This window comes from Brassica rapa, chromosome A04 (assembly GCF_000309985.2).
Source record: "Brassica rapa cultivar Chiifu-401-42 chromosome A04, CAAS_Brap_v3.01, whole genome shotgun sequence".
In the NCBI taxonomy this organism is placed as follows: Eukaryota; Viridiplantae; Streptophyta; class Magnoliopsida; order Brassicales; family Brassicaceae; genus Brassica; species Brassica rapa.
This window is the reverse complement of record NC_024798.2, coordinates 6,343,082-6,355,747: the sequence shown is the minus strand read 5'-3', so window position 1 is coordinate 6,355,747 and position 12,666 is coordinate 6,343,082. Positions and strand designations below refer to the sequence as shown.

Below are 12,666 nucleotides of genomic sequence, written 5' to 3'. Positions count from 1 at the left end.
ATAGATATAATTTAATGTTGTAATATTATACCTCCATATGTTAATTATTTAAATATTTGTCGATGTTAACTTTTAAAATTATAAAGATTTTTTTTAAATAACAAAAATCATATTATCTAACAATGATTAATCTTTACTACCTTAAACCAATGAAAACAAAATTTAAACTATATAGTTTATTTTTAAAATTAAACAAAAACTAAATGTTTAATTATTTACTCGATAATATAAATCTATGAAGCGAAAAGTTTAATTTTTAAAAACTTTCTAAATTTGTGAAATGTTACAATATTTTTGAATATGACAATAAAACACTATTTTACTAATCTTTATATATATAGTTACAATTTTAATAATGAAATTATAATCCGAAAATGTATATATAAAAGAAGATACAAATACATGTGAAAATTTGAAACAATCTATTTTATGAAAAAAATATACCGTAAACTTATTATGTTTTAAAAATTGATGACATATATATATATTATAATATATACCAATTTAGAATTTAAAACAAAATGTTTATATAAAAATTAATGAAAATAAAAACTCGCGCTGTTGTACGGGTCGAGAACTAGTGAATGTTTAAAGGGTGCATTGCATATGATATGTGCAATGAAGCCAGAGACGTAAGGCTTCGATGAATCATAAGATTCGGTTAGGACTGTATTTGTATTATCAAACTAATGGTAAAATATCAAAGTTTCAAAAAGAAAAAAAAAACTAATGGTAAAATTGTAATCATGGGAATGATGTATATAAGTTGTTCGCGGGGGTCAACCAAGCCGAGTCACACCATTTAGCAACACAAGTTGGAGTGTTCCGAAATGGAGTCGGAGGATCCGAAACTCTCAGAAGAGGCGATTCAGCTTCCGACGTCAACGATCGAGCAGCCGCCTTCGTTATCGGAGCGTTTATTGATCCCCACTCTTCTCGCAGGTTTCGACCTTTCCACTCTTGATTCGGATCTTTAGAGAATAAAAGTTTTTATCCTATTTGTCGCTACTGATGGCCGCATGAGATTCATTCCTAGAAGCAAAGAATCGTACCTTCTAGGCATTGGTATTGATTGATTGATTGATTGCAACTCTTAACTGTGTTTTTGAGATTTCTCTTTTAATGGATGTATATAAGCTTTTCTGTATAGGGTTTTAGACTTATGTGTTTTGTTTTTGAATTTTTGATTTTTGGGAATCATATAGAATGAAATGATACATTGAATCATATATTGGTACTGCAGAAACTTTCTGAGAATTGTGATAGTTGGACTTGTGATTTTGCTAAGATTATTCTCTTGGCAACATGTAGTGTATTGATAAAGATCTCAGCTTTATACTTATCTTCTAAGGGCTTATACTACAGTAACATTTGACTTTTAGTTTTAGCATCACCACTTTTAGTTTTATGCTATCTTTTGAGGGTCAGCTTTATGCTATGCTTTTAAGGATTCAGAGGACCTAAGCTCTGCGTTGCTTAGAGATTAGAGTGATCTGAGATTTTGTATTTATCCAATGCAGGAGCAATAGGGGGCGGAGTTGGTTTACTGTCAAAACGTAGGAAAGCTCATCCCAATATACCAGCTACATATGCTACTAATTCTGCCATCGTTGCTGCTTGCTATTGCGGTAACTAATAACCTCTCTGCTTTGACAATGAGACTCTTTATTTTTTTTTTTCCATTGGTTTCAATAAGAAGTGATCTTTTCCTTTTCGCAGGGGTTCGTGAATTGGTTAAAGTAACTAGAAAATCACAAGACGATGATTTAATGAATTCGGCCATCGGTGGTCTTTTCAGTGGTGCTTTATTAGGACGACTTCAAGGTTCGTTATCTGTCTGAAGAATTGATTGTCTTTAATTTCTATAAGATGTGCTTCTTTTTTACTTCAATTTCGTTACTTAATTCCTGTGCTTAATATATTACCTCATTTTATGTTTGCTGAATGGATATTTGTACACATTTTGGTGACCTTGAAACTAACATTATAGGAAATATTCACGGTGTTTGCAGGAGGACCTCGTGGTGCATTTCGATACTCTATAGCTTTTGCTACGTTTGGCACAGCATTTGATTATGCTAGCCTTAGATCAAAACCTTTTTTAGAGAGGGTGCGCAACATGGATTCAATCACGTTACCTGTGTGGTTTCCTATACAAATTCTCGACGAAGAAGCCCTTGCTAAAAAGAAAGCTGAGGAACAGAAACTCTTCCCAAGATTGAACAAAGAAGAATCTTGACATCCGATAAAATCAGTTTAAAAACTGGGTTTGTTTATTTCGTCGACGTAATTCCGGTTTTTCTAGATGAGGAACCTTCACATTTTTGTTTCTTATTCGTTACACTATAAGAGTAGTTGTTTGTTGGCCTACAAAGTGTTAACTTCTCGGATTGCTTTTGCTGGCTTGTGGTTCTTGAATTTAGGGTCGCTATAGTCAACAGTTATGTGATAATATTTTGGCCATTATCATAAATAAATTTAATAACTAAAACATCATTTTATAAAGGTAGTTTTTGACATTAAAAAATAAAATCAAAGTATTAACCATTTTTTTCTTGTTTTTTCAAAAAATTTTACCATACTTAAAGGAAAATTGCACCCTATAACAAAAAAAAAAATAAATTAAGTAAATAACCAAATCTCATTTCTTTTTCCCTTTTTTTTCTTTAATTATATCTCTCTACTCTCTCTTTAGATAATTAATTTTCTTTTGGCATAGACTTTCAAGAAGTCTTCGCACCTATAGCAATATAGCAAGGATAGAAACAGTGAGATTTATCATCACTTTGGCTGCATCTAATGGCTGGAAAGTGCATCACCCGTCAAAACATCATTCCTTCACAGTGATCTAAAGGAGACTGTATATGTGACACAACCTGAAGGATTTGAGGTATAAAAAGAAATGGAAACAAAGTGTATAAATTACACAAAGCTTTGTATGGTTTAAAACAAGCTCCGGGAACGTTGAACGAGAAGCTAAACAACGTTCTTCAAGCACTCAAGTTTCATCGATGTCATAAGGAGCCGTCACTATATCAAAAGTATGAAGAAGGACATACGATTCTAGTGGCTGTATACTAGACGATCTTCGCATCATAGGTTCAAGTTTAGACATTATACGAGAATTCAAGGCGAGTATGGCGCAGAAGTTTGAGATGACTGATCTCGGAAGTCTGACATATTATTTAGGGATTAAGGTACATCAATGCGAAGAAGGTACTACGCTCAAACAAGAACAGTATGCTGAGAAAATTTTAGCTGAAACCGGCATGAAGGATTGCAATGTCGTACAAGCACCTATGGAGTTTGGACTGAATTTATCAAAAGCAGAAGATGAACAAGTCGTAGATGAGAAAAGCTATCGGCAAATGATCGGGTGTCTTAGGTATTTGTTGCACACGCGGCCTGATCTTTCCTTCAGTGTAAGGATATTAAGCCGTTATATGCACAAGCCGAAGACATCACACACAGCAGCCTTGAAGCAGATATTGAGATATCTAAAAGTGACGCATCGCTACGGACTGTTCTTCAAATGGATGGTAAAGTCGAAACTTGTAGGGTACAGCGACAGCTTTCACAACATAGATGAAGATGATGGACAAACCACCAGAGGTCATGAAGTGATACCGCTTATCTTAACGCATGTCCAATCAGTTGGTGTTCGCAGAAACATAAAAAAGTGGCTTTATTTTCATGTGAAGCTAAATTCATGGCTGCTACTGAGACTGCTAAACAAGCTATATGGTTGCAAGAGTTAGTTGAAGAAGTCACGGGAAAACCATGTGGAAAAGTGATGATCAAGATCGACAACAAGTCTGCAATCGCCCTTACCAAAAACCTGATTTTTCATGGAAGAAGCAAGCATATACATAAGCGGTATCACTTCATCAGAGAATGTGTAGAAAATGATCAAGTCGACGTACAACATGTACCAGACAATGAGCAAAAGGCGGATATCTTAACTAAAGCATTAAGAAAAATCAAATTTAAAGAGATGACGAAACTTATTGGAGTTCAAGATTTAGAAGAAGTTAACTTCAAGTTTTTTTTTTTCTCAACCTAAGTTAACTTCAAGTTTAAATGGAAGAATATTGGAAGTAATAAACTTGAGAGTTAACTTGGAGCTCAAGTTATACTTATCCTAGTTGAGTTGTAATTAGGATAAATTAGGTTTAACTAATGTGTTCAGGAAATATATAGATCTATAGGGAGCTTGTGACATAACTTATGAGTTTGAGAGAACTTGCGAAAACTTAAGTTTTAAGAGAATTTCTTAAGCTAATAAAAGTGATTCTTATTGATCTATTGAATTTATACTTTTGAGGTTAAACCAATATATGAACCTTCAAAATTTGAAGTTTTGAATTTTTTTACCAGAAAGCAAAGAATTTTATTTTTTGAAGCTATAGAGTGTTTTGAAAAAATGCTCTTATGCCTCGTAAAACAGATACGATAGTATTTTTTCGTCTTTTCTCTTCCTATCTCTCTCTACCCTCTCTCTACAAAACTAAATTCTCTTTTTTGTTTATCTATTTAACAAATAACCCCTTAATTTAAATGTAGCAAGAGTTAAAATTACATTTTAAACTCTAGAAATATAAACCCATGCCAGGAATCAGACTATCCGAAGTTAATTTATCCCATGCCCCCAATAATGGAGTGAAACCAGACTACCCGAAGTTAATCAGACTACCCGAAAACAGATACGATAGTTATAAACCTACTAATATTTCCATCGAATCATTGTGTAAATCGCTTATTATGTATAAATATAATTCACTTTGAACAAAAAAAATAGAAAAATATATTCACAAAAGATAGAAAATACTTAAACTTATCCTTAATTAATCTGCGACTAATCTCCAATTTTGTTTCACTCGTTAGGTCTGGACCACCCGACTCACCAGTCACCACTACAGTAATTTCAGACATAAATACTAAACATATAGAGCGGTGATGAGGTCACGTGAGAAATCAAAACAGAGCTTTCTTGTTTTTTTTTTCTTGGAAACAAATAAATAGTGTGAAGTATGAAAATTTATATAATGATATATTTTCATGTTTAGTATTTTTCAATACAAACTTTGTATGTTACTCATTTATTTTGTGTTTGTCAGATCATTTATAGATGGTTTTGGATCTATGGTTTATGCAATCGTTTATTGTGGCATCAACAACACAATGCATATGTATTCGTATCATATTATTTTATATATGACAAAACTTAGTAACTTGGATATATATTTTTTAAAGATTGGTGTTAATAACTTAAGCTCATATGAATCACCAATGAAAAATTACTCGTTTAAGTATTTTTAATTGCATAGTTAATACTCAAATATTGTATACACAAATTAATTTCAAATTATTCGTTAATTGCGCAAAATATGATTATAATATTTAGCCGGTAAAATGTTAATTTTCTGTTGCGTTTATTGATATGGTTTGGTTGAATAGTTTAATATATATAATTAGTTAAAGAATAAATTTGTGCACACAATATTAAAGTATTTTAAGATCATTTCCCATGTATTATGTATATACATTTTTTTTTTGCTACGGTGTATATACATTTCAAAATGTATGAATAAAAAAAGTTGCAGTCAAAATATTTGAGTGTAAAATTTTGTATAATTATATTTTACATTTTCAATACCGTTTCTTTTCTTTTTTGACTAAAAATAAAATTATCCAATACCATTTCTTAATACAAACTTTGTATAGTAACTCATTTATTACACGTTTGTAAGATCATTTTACACTGTTAACAATTAGTTGAAATATATCCATAAATACTATTTGTATTAAAGACTAGGGTCGGCCCGGGCTACGCCCGGATTTTCTGTTTAAAATTTAATTATATATTTAGTATGTTTATTTTTAATATATAAATTTTAGAATCTATTATAAAAATATAAGTAGCTATAGACATTTAGAAAATAATTTTAAATCATTCATTGCTTTTGTCTTAGGCAATTCAAGAATTTTAGTATCCAACTTCTTTTTGGTCATAGGAAACTATATATAAGGTGAAGAGCAGAATGAACAAAAATTAATTAAATCTTAGTTATGGTATTTAATTGGTTGAATTGTAAAAATGTTTCATTTCACTTAAAATTTTATAACGTTTGTTTCCAATTAGTCTCTAAATCAGCTCTTTAAAAATTGTATTATATTCAAGATCAAATAACTTACAACTATGTTATTAAAAATTACAGACTGAGATCTTGCAACAAAATTTCTGCATTTACAATCCAACTAATCGGACTCATTATCTAAATATTATTTATCGTATTTTTACTAATTTGTCTTTTCAAAATTTTGTTCCACTTCATCCAAAGTCTATTTTGTTGTAAATGCACCATTTATATAATATATAATCAATTTTGAACAATGATTATAATCCAATTTGCATCTCAAAATTTGTTGCTGATTAAAAAAGCTATCACCAGAGTATAACAGACTTTGTGTTGCGGTTTTTATTTATATTGCAGTTGTCAAACAATAATGCACTAAATCAGAATATGTAACTGAGGTTTTTTTTTTCTTAGAACAAAACAATGTAAGACAACCAAGATAAGCTATTTAATTATGTCTAGATCATGTTTCACTTTTTTTCACTTTCGTTTCCAGGTTCGAACCAAACATGGCTGACTCTGTGATATGAGTTATTTTGTATGCTTCCGGAGATGATTTATAGTATACAATACTGGTGAATTTAATTTGGAAAAATAGTTTGAATTGGAGAAAAAGTGTTGGACTAACATATTTTAAGAATTTAAAAGGGTTTTTCTTATTCGTCACGTGGTTCCATCATATTTTGTTTAACATTTTTTTAGTTTAAAAAGTTTAGTTTTACTAATTAAAAATACATGTTTGTTTTAAAATTTTGTATATGTTGTTATATTTTAAATCCAAGTATATCATGTTGTTTGAAGTTATGATTTTCAAAACAAACGACATTGGTTCATTTTAAAATATGATTTAACACTGTTTTTATTAAATATAATAGATTTTCATATATATATATATGGATATTGTTTCTTGTGCAAATGATTTTTCACATATATTAACAATTTACTGTATATTACCACATGACCTTAGTAGTTTTATTTTCATATATTAATATTCTTATTTAACTTCAAATTAATTATATATATAATATTAAAAATATTATGTAAACAATTTCATTTTGCATTTTACCAAACAAATGATGAGAAATAGCGAGGGTATACATTTCTGGAATTTCTTTGAAAAAGAACAACAGTCCCCAGTAGCAAGATGCTCGCTGGATTCATTAAACTCATTCACTGAAATTATGACATTATGTCAACTGCAGAGGAAACATCAGCTACAATTTTGAAGCATTTCAATTCTACTTAGATACACATCTTTATATAATGTTATTAGAAAGGAATCTTGGAATCAACAAAACTAAAACTAATGAATCTTTCAAATACATCATCCAGCTTCCCCATTTCTTCTTTGCTTCCAATGTTAAGCGTAAGCTTCTGTAAGGTATCCCAAAGAAAATTTGTCTGATGACACCAAACCTTGGATATAAGCTACTGTAATAAACTAAACATGATATGTCTTTCGAGTTACCTTAATTTAGTTGGATATTTGTACTCTCTTGTGACCACATGATCATTTTCCTCCAGCTTGCTCATCAATGAAACTCATGAGTGCATACTCATACATAAGCCTAACCTTTCTATTTTTGCTCTTGGTGTCACGTGGGTACACGTAAATCACACCGTATAACAAAGTCCTATGAAATGTCTCCGACCAAAGTTCTAATGTACCTTGCCGAGTAAGGTTTCCCACTTGGACCTGGGTCCTTGAGATCACCAATGTACTACTTCAAATTCTCGTCCCACAGCTGGTAGTTCCCTTCCTTGAAAGAGTATATTTTCCGGCCTTGGGGATCTCAATGTTCTCTTGCGTGATGACGTACTTACTGTACATTGGGTCCAAGGTGAAGGTGAAGACACCTTTGCCTAGCTTAAGAACAAAGATGACACACATTAACTATACACCATTGTTCTTCTGACCCAAGCTGCAAGCAACACATAGCCAAACATCAACAAATATTATGTACATTGTGTATCTTTTAGGAGTGGCCATGTGGAAGGTGAAAGGGAGCGTAGTTAATTACAGAGGAGATTTTGTCAATGATACACTTGTCATTGGGGCTTTAGATACTGAAGATGGAACCGGTGGAAACTGCAGTGTCGATGTTGGAGGAACCGTCGAGAAAATCGAACACAACTATGTAGTTGCTGGAGCAATAGTTTAACATGAGCAATCAGAAAGAAAAAGATCAAATAATTAGCGACCTAAGATGGGTATCATCAACTCTTCCCAATAGAAAAGTATTCTATCAATTAGTCTAAGATGATTCCTAGATTTGGACAATGTAACAAACACACCCTCTCAAAATCTATATATATAAAGGCTTGCGAGATTCTCTACATAAACGCACTATGTGAGTTCCCCATTCTATTGGAAAGTAAGTTCCTAGTGTTCTTAGGAGTTGTGAGCATGATGTTTACCATAACGGAACGACACGAACAGAACTCCATCTAGAGATTTTTCACGAAGATGCATCTCACACAACACTCTAAAACCCCCATTGTTGATTGACCTAATTGGAGCTCGATCAAAAAGAAGAACCCTAGATGCCAGAAGTCGTCATCCTTGAAAAAGTCGAAGGCTACTACGGGGCAAGCTTTTGTTTTGGTTTCAGCCCATAAAATGTTATTCAAAGCCCATAACAAAAACTCTGATAAGTCCATAACATTAATGAAACGATGAGTTTTGATAATGGGACAGGTGTCACCCTGAGGATGAATGACTTAATGACATGGCAGCATAGGAAAGATGTAAACACTTCTTTATATATATAAATAGATAGAATGTGACATTGAAAAAAATAGTTAAAGAATGTGAAGCTCATTTCCCATGTATTATGTATATATACACTTCGTTATTCAAAAGAAAAAAAAAGTAAATACATTTCAAAATTTATGGATACAAAAAGTAAAGTTGTAGTCAACTACCCATAATAAATAGAGCGGTGAAGAGGTCACGAGAGATGAAAACAGAGCTTTCTTATTCACCACACATGCGTCATTGCCAATTGGCGAAAGAACCAGCTTTTTAATGGCAATATCGTAATTTATGAATCTCCACCTTCCTCGTTAACATCGAGCTTCAGATACAACACACAGATCCCTGATTCTTCTTCTATAAACCAAAACCCTCAGAAACCATAAAAAAGGCATCGAAAATGTTGAAGCTTTCGTGTAATGTGACTAACCACTTACACACCTTCTCCTTCTTCTCCGATTCCTCCCTTTTCATCCCGGTTAATCGCCGTACCCTCGCCGTCTCGTCTTCTCAGCCAAGGAAGCCGGCTTTAGATCCTCTTCGGGCAGTTATCTCCGCCGATCAGGGAAGCATCAGCCCTGTTAATTCGTGTACCCCGGCGGATCGGTTCCGAGCTGGTCGATTGATGGAAGATGGTTATTCTTACAAAGAGAAGTTCATTGTTAGAAGCTATGAGGTTGGGATTAACAAAACCGCCACCGTCGAGACAATTGCTAATCTCTTACAGGTTCGAATCACATGTTGTTTTTTTCTAAGTTTAGGATCTGAATGGTGACTGCCGTTTGAGCAAGCGTTTAACTGCGGTGCGGTTTTAACAGTTATAAAAATGTATAGATATATAGTATATGTAGAGATTTTTGTTAGGCGGACGGGTAGGACGATGGTCACTATTCGAAACCTTAGTGTATGCAAGGTGGTTATGTCTTGATTTTAATTGTTAAGCATGAAAATATATATATGTATAGGAGGTGGCATGTAACCATGTTCAGAAGTGTGGATTCTCTACCGATGGATTTGCCACAACACTCACCATGAGGAAATTGCATCTCATATGGGTCACTGCAAGAATGCACATTGAGATCTACAAGTACCCAGCTTGGTATTTTCTTTTCTTAGGCTTCTTTGACTAGTTGACACTTTAGAGGTCGGAGTTTGTAAACCTCAGAGCTTTTTATTACTTGGTTAACAGGAGTGATGTTGTTGAGATAGAGACATGGTGCCAGAGTGAAGGAAGGATTGGAACGAGACGTGATTGGATTCTAAGGGACTCTGCTACAAATGAAGTTATTGGGCGTGCTACAAGGTTTGCCAAAAACAGATTTGTTACTACTATTCATAAATTCATTTTTTTATCTGCCTTCAATCAATATAATAATGCAAATCACTGACATTAGTCGCACAACAGTAACTCCCATATACGTTGCTTATTTAGTTATAAAGACTTATGCATATTCTGGAACCTGAGCTTGTTTTTGTTTGACAAATGTTACATGGGTCTTACAGCAAGTGGGTGATGATGAACCAAGACACAAGGCGGCTTCAAAGAGTTACAGATGAAGTTCGGGACGAGTACTTGGTTTTCTGTCCTCGAGAACCCAGGTGAAGAAGAATCATCATGCTTCCCTTATAATTGCTAGTTAAACAGTTAATATTTAAGCATGTGGATCTCAACCTGTTGTTCTCTGTATTTCTCGTAGACTAGCGTTTCCAGAAGAGAACAATAGCAGCTTAAAGAAAATCCCAAAACTAGAAGATCCAGCTCAGTATTCTATGCTAGAGCTTAAGCCTCGGCGAGCTGATCTGGACATGAACCAGCACGTGAATAACGTCACCTACATTGGATGGGTGCTTGAGGTGAGTACCTTAATAAAGCCTACAAAACGTCTATCATTTTAATCATACATATGAGCTAACTAACTATTAAATTTGAGTTTGGTTCCCTGGTAATGGCAGAGCATACCTCAAGAAATCATTGATACGCATGAGCTTCAAGTTATAACTCTAGATTACAGAAGAGAATGCCAGCAAGATGACATTGTAGATTCACTCACCACCTCTGAAATCCCTGACGACCCGATCTCAAAGCTTACCGGGACCAACGGATCTGCCACGTCAAGCATACAAGGACACAATGAGAGCCAATTCTTGCATATGCTGAGGTTGTCAGAAAATGGCCAGGAGATCAATCGTGGAAGAACACAATGGAGAAAGAAATCCTCACGATGATTTTCTTATATGCTTCTCCAGTGTTGGTGAAGTTCTTGCTTCACGTTTATAGTTTTATTGTGTCTTTTGATCAGATCTGTTGTGGGGTTAGATGGTACTGGATTATTTGTGTAGTGTGGCGTCTGTGTTGTTCGTTTTCTGTCCAAATTTTGGGCTTTAAGCCAAAACGTTTCTTAGGTCTGCTTGTAGCTTTTCATAAACTAGATTTGTTCATCCAATTATATATGCTGAGTTTCTCTGATGAAACTGGGTATGTGATGTTGGAGGCAAAATTTGCACAATTAAAATTTGTATTACATAAGTTTTTTGGATAAGCTAAAGTTGTATGCAATGTAATACTTTTTTATTTATTGGAGATTAATAATATTTTAAATAATAAATATAAATATACTAGATCATGTAATAGTTACAATAAATACTAGATTTTGACCAATGGCCGTTTGACGTCAAAAGAAAACTAGAATTTGACCGCGATTTTAAAAAGCAGGATAAGTTTTTTTTTGAAAAAATAATAGAATAATTTATACATTCTATATTATTTCTTGTTTGACATGTGTACATAATTTATTTAAATTATTGTCCTATGTGTGCTAACTTTTTGGATTTTGAAGAAATTATAATTTGTTAAATTTTTTATTCTACATTTAAAAATTATATTAAAAAATAAGGGCAATTCTCCTAAATGACCAAAAAATTTCATTTAATAAGTAAAAAGACCTTAATACCCTAGATATATAAATACAAATAAATTTTTTTATAGTTTCAGATTATATGTTTTTAAATTCGAACTTTTTATAAATTTATTTTTTTGAAATTGTTTTCAAATTTTCTTTTTGTAATTCAAAATACTTTTTGAAACTATTTTTCAAATTTTTATTTTCAAATTTTTAATTTAATTTTTAATTTTATAAAATTTTAAAACTTAATCTCAAATCTCCACCCTTTAACTCTTAGCCCTAAGATTTGGATTAGTTAATCTTATGGATATAAATATATATTTACCTCTTTTTTAAAAAAAATTGGTCATTTTAACTCTTAGAGTCTATATTTGTGACAATGGTCTGTTTAGTGTTATCCTAAGGTATTTCTCTAAAGATAATCATAAAAAATTTTATTTTAAATTTTATTCAGTGTTTTTATACCCAATCTCGACCTACAGTCGAACCAACAATTGGGTAATCCGTATATATTCTAGTTTGGAGTTAATTAAAACTTATTAATTAAAAACTTGATAAAATTTGGTAAAAACCAAAAAAAAATTAAATTTTATTAAGTGTTTTTATAACCGACCTTGATCTACAATCAAACCAACAATTGGGTAATCCGTATATATTTCGGTTTGGAGTTTATTAAAACTTATTAATTAAAAATTTGATAAAATTTGGTAAAAACCAAAAACCAAAAACCCTCCACTAACCCATGACTCAACACCGGTTGATCCAGTAAAAACCTATACAAAATCTGATAATATTTCAAAAATTAAATAAACTTCTCATATATTTTTAATATTGTATAGAATTGAATAAATTATCTAATGTGTGATTCTCT

At 32.3% G+C, this 12,666-nt stretch overlaps 3 protein-coding genes and 1 long non-coding RNA gene across 6 annotated transcripts; 3 read left to right on the top strand and 1 right to left on the bottom strand.

Annotated features, from left to right (window-relative positions):
- The first annotated feature begins 745 nt into the window (after positions 1–745).
- Positions 746–2,501, top strand: LOC103863653. The gene is made up of 4 exons (XM_009141404.3): positions 746–942; positions 1,521–1,628; positions 1,720–1,824; positions 2,013–2,501. Exons 1-4 carry the CDS (start codon positions 831–833, stop codon positions 2,237–2,239), a joined length of 552 nt encoding a protein of 183 aa, XP_009139652.1. The 5' UTR covers positions 746–830; the 3' UTR covers positions 2,240–2,501.
- A 636-nt stretch (positions 2,502–3,137) lies between these two features.
- Positions 3,138–3,758, top strand: LOC108871620 (uncharacterized mitochondrial protein AtMg00810-like). Its single transcript, XM_018658314.1, has one exon. It carries the CDS (start codon positions 3,138–3,140, stop codon positions 3,756–3,758), a length of 621 nt encoding a protein of 206 aa, XP_018513830.1.
- Positions 3,759–4,473: 715 nt separating this feature from the next.
- On the bottom strand, positions 4,474–8,853 carry LOC103863652. Of its 3 annotated transcripts, none has more exons than XR_632057.3 (3): positions 8,159–8,853; positions 7,606–8,059; positions 4,474–7,511 (listed from the first exon to the last, which is right to left on the bottom strand). It is a non-coding gene; the product is annotated as an uncharacterized LOC103863652 (long non-coding RNA). The 3 variants fall into 3 exon arrangements; XR_632058.3 differs by having other exon boundaries at positions 7,606–8,282; positions 8,556–8,853; XR_632056.3 differs by having other exon boundaries at positions 7,606–8,853.
- Positions 8,854–9,085: 232 nt separating this feature from the next.
- On the top strand, positions 9,086–11,432 carry LOC103863650 (oleoyl-acyl carrier protein thioesterase 2, chloroplastic). The gene is made up of 6 exons (XM_009141403.3): positions 9,086–9,619; positions 9,858–9,991; positions 10,082–10,195; positions 10,396–10,491; positions 10,590–10,746; positions 10,846–11,432. Exons 1-6 carry the CDS (start codon positions 9,293–9,295, stop codon positions 11,116–11,118), a joined length of 1,101 nt encoding a protein of 366 aa, XP_009139651.1. The 5' UTR covers positions 9,086–9,292; the 3' UTR covers positions 11,119–11,432.
- Positions 11,433–12,666: the final 1,234 nt, after the last annotated feature.